Below are 10,420 nucleotides of genomic sequence, written 5' to 3'. Positions count from 1 at the left end.
CGGGTCTGTTGGAGCGAGAATCCTTCAAAGGCAAATCTCAGAAACCCCATCCATCTCATACCCCCCCTCACTGTCAAACCGCAACGGATTCCCCCCAACCCTAAACCTACTCTCCACCACCTTCCCAGTATTAGTATTAAATATCCTCACACACCCCACCATCTCCTCCTCCCCTCCCTCTTTTCTGAACCCCACTCCCCTCCTCTTCACCAGCCCGTGATCAAACGCCACAGGCCCAACAACACTGCTCAAATTCCCACAATTTCCACCCATGTCCAGCACCCCGTCCTTGATACCAACCTGAACAAACGTGAAGTCCACATCTACATCCTTCCTGCTCGGGGGGGAAAGCACGCAGATCTTGGACGTGGACGAGATCCCCGATCCCATCCCGTCGAGTTGTCGACCATGAGGATCTGGGGAACCCATTACTTTGGGCAGGACGGAAGGCCAGTGAGATCGGGGAGGGAGGTCGTGCTCGAACATGACCAAACCGTTTGACGTCCCGCCGCGGGCGAAGATGGCGGGGAAGGAACGTTGGGGTGTTTGCCGGGCTGCTTCGAGGGGGAGGCGCACAAGGCGGGAGGTGATGGATTTTCTCATTGTGAGAGGGAAATGGGGTCAGTTGCCCGAGATTGTGTGATGTGAATTGAAAAGAGTGAAAATTCGGGGTTATTGGTTCCGCGACATGTGAACAGCTTTTCTCAGAGTGAAAGTGAGTCGTGGTAGTGGTGGTGGTGGTGAGTGGATGCTAGAACATGGAATCCCCTTTCCCAAACTGGTCCGGCAGCGTCAATTGATTGGATGTGATGGGAAAAAAACCACAACCCTAACCCTCTCCCGCTCCCTCGCTTTTTGCAGTTCGCCAATTCGACTTCCCCTAACCCCTGAATCAGATAAAAACGGCTGCCTGGTGATACTTCAATGCAGACGAACACCTACCAATTTCCTCAAGATATCCATTCAATTTGAGAGACTCGGACACAAATTCCATGAGCGAAATAATCATTCCCACCTACCATATATACACATAGGAATACTCCCCCCTTTTCCCCCTCCCTACAGAATGAACCTAACTAACCCTGAATCCAGCTAAGCAAGCGAAAAATAAAAGGTTCCCTCTTTCCTCTCTCAAAGATAGGTAGCAAACAATATATAAAAACAGAGAACAAAACAAACTTGACCATTCACGCCGCTACCCCCCTTCCTAAGATTACCCTACCCGTACCGCACCTCCCTAAGCAGCAGCAGCCCTCCCCCTCGTCGCCCTTCCAGACGTCCTAGTCGGCAATGTAGTCTGCTTCTTTGCCGCAGCCGGCGCCTTTTCCTTCGCAGCTGGTTTCGTCTTTTCCTTTTCCTTTGTGGCAGCAGCAGCTGACCTCCCCTTCCTTCCATTAGCCTTTGCCGGCGGTGGTGCTTCTTCCTCCTCCTCTTCTTCAACCTCCACCTCTGCCTCCTCTTCCTTTTCATCATCCGCCTCAACCTCCTGCTCTTCTTCCATCTCTTCTTCGGCTGTCTTCTCATCCGTCATTTCCACATCGCCCTCTTCGTCATCCTCTTCCACTTCCTCAGGTTCAGAAAGTTCACTGCTGTTCTCATCATCCCCTTTCTCCCCCTCATTCCCGGTCTCTACTTCGTCATCCGACCCCGCCTCCTTATCCTCCTCGCCATTCTCATATGCCCACTCCGCCACCCCATCCAGCATTTCCTCATCATCTTCTGACGAGTCCCGCTCCATGTAGGACTGATTGCCCTTTGCCATTGACCTTCCCGAGCGACGCCTATTGGCATCTGAAATTGCCGATCTCTTGGGGGAGGATGGTGCCTTTTTCGGCTTGGAGGGCTTCTTGGGTTTGGGCGTGGCAATTTTCCGTGCTTCTTTGATCCTGGGCTCTTTGGGTTGGACTCGGGATTTCTTGGCTGCTGGACGGGATTCAGCGCTGCCATCAGTGGTTGATTTGCGCTTCTGATTTATTGTTAGCACCCGTGCCAGTAGAGTAGAGACAAACAAACATACCTTCTTGCGATCCATCGCCCTAAGCAAATCATCCAACTTCTCATCAATCTCATCCGGCACCAGCACCTTCTCCGAAATCTCCTGCGCCTCCGTGTGCGACTTGAGAGGACCATACAGCCCCTTCGGCAGCCCAACCTTGTCAGGCCAGGCATTAAACGTCCAGTTCTTCTTCTCCTGCCATTTGCGAATGACTGCTTGAGTCAAGTCACACAAGACCCGATGGCCGGTGCTCTTCGGATTAAGCGCATCCTGTGTTTGCTTCGCACGCTCCGCATACTTGGACAGCAACCCCAAATTGGACTCAGTGGCAACCAAGCTGACGTAAAAGAGAATATACCTCGCGTGATCAACCAGCTCATCCGGATCAGAGCTATAGTCTGGATGATGCGCAAGGAGCGAGAAGAGACGGGGGAGAACAGCCTCGAGCACATGCTGGTGTGTGCCCTCATAATGCCGCGCTCTTGACCGAACCCAAGTCTCGGTCCTCAACTTGAACTCCGCGTTGGGCTCAAAGGCCATCGAGAAGATCATGGTATAAAACCGGGTCCGCAGCCTGTCATCGGCAAGATACTTTTGCAGTTTCCTCACAAAGCCGTGGCGGACCTCCTGAGCAGCGTCCTGTGTGGTCAAGGCCAGCGTGTTGAAGTCTTCAGGGATGAGCAATTCGTCGAAATGCTTCTGAATGCAGAGCTTGAGGATAAGCTGAGCAGCAAGCAGCCGCAGCCGGGATTTGTGATGCTTTGGTGTGTTTTTGGTTTTGGTCATCTCGCCCTTGTTGTGAACCAGCGAAATAAGCATCTTCCAGATCTTGGCTCCGTTTTCCTTTGCCTCATCGGCTTCCATGCTCCTCAGCTTGTTTGCCAGAGACTTGAGCGCCAGACACTTGGCTTGGCACTCCTCCTCTAACTCAGCATCGTCCACCCACTCTGGGTCCTTGTCGCCGGCCTCCGTTCGCACCTCGAGAAGGATCTTCTGGATCATTTCGAGGATCTTATCCTCTGCGTCCTGGGCAACCTTTGGGGCAAGGAGCTCGAGCTGGCTCACGGCCGAGAGCTTGTTGAGAAAGTGCTTGGAACCATACGTCCAGTCCTTGAAAATGCGCTGAAGAAGATCCTGAGCATACACAGTGCTCTTGCTGTCCTGTTTCGACAGCAGGATATTCACGGCATGCTTGGCCACCTTTGGCGGTTGGCCATACAAGGCGAAGCTGACCAAACTGTGGACAAAGTCCTGGTCCATAGGAACATCCTTTGGATACTTTCTGGCATATGTCGAACAAGCCTTCAACGTTTCCGCAACAGACGGGTCGTTCTCCCGGTTCTCGGTAGGCGCCTGATCCACCAGATCCTTGCAGAGCTGGCCGATGTGTGTCTTGAAAAGATCAGGGTTGCGTTGTGAGATTTCATTCAAAACCTCATGTGCAGCGCTGCCCAAGCCATCCTTGTTAGACTTGGAGTAGTCCATGATGGTGGCCAAATGGCTGCGGTTGAAGATGAAGCGGCCAGATCGGTAGAGGATGGGAAGCAGTGTCTCGTGAATTGTCGAGTCCTTCCCACCCTGAATCCGCTTGATGAGTTCCTTGAGAGCGTTGTGGACTGTCTTGAAATCATGCTCCTGCCCGATGATATATCTGACAAGCCCACGATTCCGCCGATCGTTGGCCTTGGCGAATTTCAGCAGATCTTGAACACTCTGTGGGGAGTTTGGCAAGAACTGCGCGATATACCGGACCGTCTTGTGAAGGTTGGCCTGTTTCTTGTCCGCGTTGTCATCCATGACACCCCCGTTGAACAGCTCGCATTGCTTGATGTATGTCTCGAGGATCTGGGCGAACTGTGGCTGCCTCGCTTGCAAGGCGAAGAAGGCTTTCTTGGCCATTGGGTCGAGAGATCGCACAAGAAGCAATATCCTCTCTGCTCTGATAGCATCAGCATCCGCGGCGGCGGCGGCGGCGGCGGCAGCAGCGTGTGATTGTGAGCTTCCATTCGCAGACTTGGAGGTCTTCTTTGCTGGCGGGTAGTTCAGAGGGATCAGGCACTCAAAGATGACGCGGTCCAGCAGGGCATTGACCTCGGCATCATTGGCATAAAATGCATTGTAGATGCGGCTTGGAACACCGTCGAGCGCTGCAGTCACGGCCTCATTTCCAGCAAGCAGTTCCCCAGTTCCAACGGCCCAAAGTTTTCCCAACAAGGACATGGCAGCCACCCTCACAGCCGGTCTTCGGTCACGACAACGGTCGGCCAGAGTTGACAGAATGGATCCCTCTCTGGACACGCCCCCGTTGGGCCCCAACTTGAGAATAACATCGCGGAAGCCAAATGACTCGATCGCCTTAACAGCTGCCAGTCTGACCTTCTCATCGCTGTCTGAGAGCTTCTCCCCAAGGCCTTGGATCAGGGTAGCCTCGTCTTCACGACTGAGCCCGATGCCACCGGCAGACGTTGACAAAATATATCCTACTGCCGTCGTCCAGGCAGCTCTGATGGCTGAGGCTTTGTCGTTTTTCCTGCTGAGGAAATTGTGGAAAACCAAACTGTGTGTTTGCGGGAAGGACATGGCAGAGAGTGGCTTGGTGAAAGTGTTCAGTCCCTGAACTTCAACATTCTCCTCGGCGTCCATGCTGAGTGGTGGGTAGGCAGCAGGATCCAGAACCGGCGGCGGTGGTGGCCCTGCAGCACCAATTCCCGATATCATGTCTCCCAATGTCTCCGTTGCCAGTTGGCGTAAATGCACATTGTCGGCTGATAATTCGGCATCGACCTGAGGAACAACATTTTGGAGAACCTGAGGTGCCGCTTTCCATAACTCCCGAATCAAATCGTGTGCCTTGCTCAACTCCTTCAGATCCGATTCAGAGGGTCCAGATGGGCCCTCGTCGCCATCCTCGTCATCAGCTCCCTTATGTCCGCCGGGCCTAGCGGCAAACGAAGTAGCGTCAACAATAACGTCGCTGAAATACTGGCTGACGAACCTCGCCATTTTGTCGGGGAATGTCTGGCACAAGTTCTTGGCTATTTGGTAAGCCTCGGGCTCATCCTTAGCCAAGAGTGTCGCTTGATTGTCGTCGATTTGCACATGGTCGCGCCTCCTCCTGCCCGCCCCGGGGCCAGCTGCTCTTAGAAACTGGGCCATGATGATATCCACGACCTTTGCTGGAAGAGTGGCGGCCTCATCTATCAGCACCCCGAGCATTTCGGCCATGCTAAACTCGACATCCTTTGCCACTTGCTCTCCCGAAGCTGACTTGACCCCTGATACACCGTCGAATATATTGGAAAAGAGGGCGAGGAGGAGGCTGTCGCTGCCGTCCACATCAAGCAAAAGAACGACACTCTTGATTTCGGTGAGAGATCTAAGGACATATTTGTGCTGTGTGTTGTATGGATTCGAAGGGTCGAACAAGGCTGGAATGATAGATGTGACGGTAAGGTTAAAAATGTCCTGGCTTCAGATTAGCAGCAGTAAATACACCACCGAGACAGCAGCCCATACCTTCATCTGGGTGGGGGTAAAAGGCGCATCGGGTGCGCATAGTCTAAGGATATCAACAACACAGCAAGCGGCATATGCTCGTACACCCTTGTCCTTGTGGCTCAGTATTTGATGTGATGCGACCTCTTTTGCAACCTTTGTCAACGAATTTGGGTCGACGACTTCTTGGTCGAGCTCCTCCAGCTCTTTGGACAGGGTGTTGAGATGCTTGAGCAGCTTGTCAAGGGGAATTGGCTTGCCAGGACGCCATGTCAGCGACTCGTTGAAATGCAGCGCGACGAGCTCGGTCTCGGATTCCTCCTCTTCCACCTCTTCCGCAGCACTCCGGCGAGGCGCCATGATGCGCGATAAGTTCCGACTACTCGGCTGGGTCGATGGATTCTGTGTGTTGATGGATTGGAGTGCTGTTGACGGCCGACCGACGTTCTGAAGCGGGGACGGCAAAACAGAGCACGCGTGTGTTACCGCAAATTATCGAGTGCTGTTCGCGATTGGCGATTGGAGATGGTTCGCGGTTTGTTTCGGCCGAGACGGCCGAGGGATCGCAGCGGCGTCGTCTCCAGAGTCCAAATGAGAATAGTGTCGCTATTGCTGTTCGTGCCGTCGTGGGTCGTGGGTCATACGTCGTAAGGGATGGTGTTTTCGTCGGCGAGATTATGGGTAGGGACAAGGTATGGTTGAAGGTCTGTGGTACGCGATGCCAGGCGCGTAACATTTGGGGTGCATCAAATCGTGGGGGCTGCCAAAATTTCTTGGCATAATTATGCTCCGAGCGGGAAGCTCCAGTTCTCTTTCACACAACGCACCATACAACCAACATTTAGCCTCCTAATCTCAATGCCAGCCTGAGCTACTACCTAGTACAGCCTAGCAGTCGTGGCGGGAATGTGGCATAAAGTTTATCGTCAAAATCATGAACTCTCCTGGTATCATATCTCGTTCCCAACGGCCCATATCAACATCATCATTGGTAGCTCGTATGCAGTCATCGTGGATTCCACAAAAGACTCTCTTCATTCTCCTCTATTACCACATTGAACATGTGCATGGACTGTGGGCATGGCGAGGTCGGGACGTGACTTCCTTTGTTGAACTATTCCTGTGGGTCTTGGCGCTGCTGCCTCAGGTACCCGAAACTGAGTGAATGGCCGATGACATCCGATGAGAAGGTGCGATGGGCAACTTCATTGTGACTGAGATGATATCACTCTATTTTCTTCATGAAGTCTACGTTATGCGTCAAACTCAAGGAGTGCCGTTTTGAGCATGAGGCTCTATTCAGGTCTTGGCATATCAGGGGCTAAAAGGGGGTGTTCCTAAAGGAAGAATTTCTGCGAATACAGACTTCCTCCTTCCAGTCACCTTGAGTTCTAGCAACAATTTCAAGCTACGCTTGATCAGGACCTTGTATACAAGACAACATGCTTTAGAATTTCAACTCTTGTGTTACTGTGTTAAAAATACCTCTGTTTCAGCACCACCGTTTGCAGAGGTTGGGTAGGTAACAGAAAACTTCAGGTGAATGACACTTACATGGTAGCCATTCTCTTTGATCCAATAGAACGTACAGTACTAAGTGAGGGCAGATGGGTCAAGACCGGCAAGGCAATGGTGTGGTTGAGCTCAGAATCGACTGCTTGGAGTCTTTCTCCGTGACCAAGCGCCTGAAGGCTTCCGAGACCCTGGGCAACGAGAGCTACCTACCTGTCCATGCCTGTCTATGGAGGCTCTTTGTGATGGCCGTGTGGTGTTGGAGCTCAGATGATAGCCCTATTTTGCTCTTTCCTTATTTGACCAACCAGGTCCCACGACCCTAATTCCATCCCAGGTTGACAAAATTGCCCATTGACTTGCTCCCTGAGTGGCCGTGACCCAGCTGACATTCACCAGTTCCCTGTTTTCGACCTCGGCCCGGTTTATTTTGCTGTCGTCGTAGCATCCATTTCCGCCTTTCCCTCTCCCCTCACCACAATAACTTCAACTCTTCACCACTCGGCATTTCACCACAACCACTCTTTCGCCTCCGTGACTAGCATTCTTGTTCTGACAATCCTGTCCAGCATCATTCTTGAATAGTCAAGAATCCGGTATGTATGATGCTATTGTCTTCTATCCCGCCCACCGCATCGTTGGGGCGACTGCTGTAGCTCGCTGGGAGCGGCTCTGTCCCGCCCAGCAAAGCATTCTGCCCACCTCATCTGCCCATACAATCCCCTCCCCTCCTTCTGCACCCTGCTTCCACTCGCACCACCTCACCCAAACCCCACCTAAACTCAGCAGCACGCGGCTCTCCTCAAAACAGTTCGTTGTTTTCCTTCTGCCCTGCGACTCTCACCTTTACCCAACCATCCTGTCACCCATCTACTTGGTCATTCACCATTGCTAACTGCAACCACCACAAACAGTCACTCGTTATCCCATCTTGAGATATTCGTCATGATTTTCACCACCCGCAAGACCATCGGCCACCGTGCCTCCATCCTCAAGTCGATGATCGGTTTGGCTCTCTGTGCTGTCCCTGTTGGTAAGTGATGGTCTTAAAATTGAATCTTTTCTTCGACCTTCGATAGCTAACATCAGTCGCAGTCGCCGGTAGCAATGGCATCGTCGCCCGCGGTGATGAGGTCCAGGCCGGCACTCTCTGCACTACCTCTTCCATCAGTGTTCCCGTAGTCACTGCAATCTCGTAGGTCGCAGCCATTGCTTTTTGTGGCCATATATTTATCAAAATGTTGACCATCTTCTCCTTTCAGCTCCACCGAGTCGAGCTGCACTGGCGGGTCCGTCACCGTCACTGTGACCGTCACTACCCTCAACAGCGATGACCCTATGCAGACCGCCGGCCCTCCCTTGTCTGGCTCTCTGTCCAGTGACGATAATATGGTCGGCACCGTCACAGAGACTGTCACTTCCACCGGCACAATCACCGAGACCGCCATGGACTCTACGAGCACCGACGTCGAGACCACCACAACCTCTGATCATGGTTACCTTCCGTTTATCGGTTCCATTTCCTCCATTCCCGAGCAGCCCAGCACTGTCAACACAATCTCGAGCACCAACACTGCCACCAGGACTCTGACTGACACCGTGTCTCTGTCGGCCAACTCGACTGTCTATGTGAGCACGACCGTCACTGTCGCCACTGTCACAGTCAGCGGCACTGCGGGCACAGTTGGCACCATTCTCCCCTCTCTTGGACACGGTAACGGGAACAGCACCTTCACCTACTCTGTCCCCTCGACTTCGGTCTACCCCTCGTCCGGCTCTGCCAACAATGGTGGCGGCCGTGGTGCTCAGGTCTGGTACTGCATTGTCATGGTCGTTGCTGTGCTGGGCTATACTCTCTAAGCAGTCATGAAAATCATGGTCATCAGTTAGGGGTATCTCTCAGTGATAGTAGATAGCATATTTGCGTGGTGCTATTTCGAGCGGGAGTTGATAGAGTTGTGCCTGAATAACTCGAGTTAGGTAGTCGGCAGAAATACATTGGGTGGTTGCCCAATGAATAATATCGTGCATCAGTGTTCTGTGATGATTTGAAGTGTTATGGGATTAGTGATGATCATTCTTGATGCCTGCTATGAGTCCTGCCAAAGTGAAGTCTATGCCACCAACCGCCCAAGTCAATATATCGACGTGCTTTCCTCGAGGATCATGATGATTTACCCTGGAAACAACCGTGGATTAAGATGGAGGCTAACCACGGGGGTCTTAACGATACAAAATCCTTTTTATCTGCCACTCACCTCTCTTCTGTCGCCATTCAAAGTGAATCATCAACAAATCACTAGCAAAATGATGAAGTGAGGTTAACGCCAAGCCTCCTCTGCCCAGCGCAGCGGTTAAAAGCGGGTCTCTCCCCCACACTGTGGACCCCACGTAGGCGATTGGCATCCTCTGGCTCCAGATTTTTTTTCAGTTGAAGCTTTGCGATAAGCAGCAGCCATCCATCATCATCATCAACACCAGGAAAACGCATCACCCCCCCCAAACAAACCAATTTCCGTTTCCAGCGCCTGTCGCACCTCCCCCAACATCTCATCAACTCAGTGACACCTTCTTAATTAAATAATACACCCACCGCCAAAATGCGCGCCCTAACAGACGAAGAAATGAAGACGGTCCTCGACAAGGTACTTTCCCTTCCCCATCATCCTCCCGGGACAATTCACTGACATGGACTGTGATTGATAGCTGGCAAACTACATGTCCGACCTAAAATCCCTCATCGCCCCCCTCGAAGACGGCGACCGCTACGTCTTCCGGCTCAACCACTCCCGTGTCTACTACGTCAAGCTCTCCATCGCCAACCTCGCCACCTCCATCTCCCGCGACGCCCTCCTCTCCCTCGGCACCTGCCTGGGAAAGCTCACAAAGACGGGTAAATTCCGCCTCCACATCACCGCCCTCCCCATCCTTTCCCAGGGCGCCCGTCACAAGATCTGGATCAAGGAGAACGGTGCCCAACCCTTCCTTTACGGATCAAACGTCGTCAAGGCCCACGTCGGGAGGTGGAGCGAGGATTGCCCTGAGCATCAGGGGTGCGTGGTGTACAGCATGGCGGATATCCCGCTCGGGTTTGGCGTCACGGCGCGGAGCACGACCGAGGCGAGGAGGTTGGACCCCACGGGGGTGGTGTGCTTTAGGCAGGCGGATTGCGGCGAGTATTTGAGGGATGAGGATACACTTTTTGCTGGTTAGGTTTGGGGGGAGAGAGAGAGATGATACCCGTGGGGGAGTGGGAACATGTATGGTAAATAAAACAGGGGGCGTCTTGGCGTTTGTTACTAAATCATGTTTGCGTCTTTGGCATATATGCGAATCTGCATAAAAGGGACAGCAGCCTCTTCTTCGTTGCCGAATCATGTGTGTGTGTGATGCTTCTATCTTTGTCTTGTCTATATC

General features: G+C 52.6%; 4 protein-coding genes across 4 annotated transcripts; 2 read left to right on the top strand and 2 right to left on the bottom strand.

The window, feature by feature from the left end:
• Nucleotides 1–24: 24 nt before the first annotated feature.
• Nucleotides 25–603, bottom strand: PODANS_7_8560 (uncharacterized protein; the record flags this gene model as incomplete). The annotated part of the gene is made up of 1 exon (XM_001908182.1): nt 25–603. One exon carries the CDS (start codon nt 601–603, stop codon nt 25–27), a length of 579 nt encoding a protein of 192 aa, XP_001908217.1.
• Nucleotides 604–1,237: 634 nt separating this feature from the next.
• PODANS_7_8550 (uncharacterized protein) lies at nt 1,238–5,851 on the bottom strand (the record flags this gene model as incomplete). Its single annotated transcript, XM_001908181.1, has 2 exons — nt 1,238–5,461; nt 5,513–5,851. 2 exons carry the CDS (start codon nt 5,849–5,851, stop codon nt 1,238–1,240), a joined length of 4,563 nt encoding a protein of 1,520 aa, XP_001908216.1.
• Nucleotides 5,852–7,948: 2,097 nt separating this feature from the next.
• Nucleotides 7,949–8,863, top strand: PODANS_7_8540 (uncharacterized protein; the record flags this gene model as incomplete). The annotated part of the gene is made up of 3 exons (XM_001908180.1): nt 7,949–8,036; nt 8,099–8,198; nt 8,266–8,863. 3 exons carry the CDS (start codon nt 7,949–7,951, stop codon nt 8,861–8,863), a joined length of 786 nt encoding a protein of 261 aa, XP_001908215.1.
• Nucleotides 8,864–9,603: 740 nt separating this feature from the next.
• Nucleotides 9,604–10,216, top strand: PODANS_7_8530 (uncharacterized protein; the record flags this gene model as incomplete). The annotated part of the gene is made up of 2 exons (XM_001908179.1): nt 9,604–9,648; nt 9,710–10,216. 2 exons carry the CDS (start codon nt 9,604–9,606, stop codon nt 10,214–10,216), a joined length of 552 nt encoding a protein of 183 aa, XP_001908214.1.
• Nucleotides 10,217–10,420: the final 204 nt, after the last annotated feature.

Source organism: Podospora anserina, chromosome 7 (assembly GCF_000226545.1).
Source record: "Podospora anserina S mat+ genomic DNA chromosome 7, supercontig 1".
Taxonomy (NCBI): domain Eukaryota; kingdom Fungi; phylum Ascomycota; class Sordariomycetes; order Sordariales; family Podosporaceae; genus Podospora; species Podospora anserina.
Note: the sequence above shows the minus strand (reverse complement) of the source record. Positions and strands in the feature narration are given on the sequence as shown.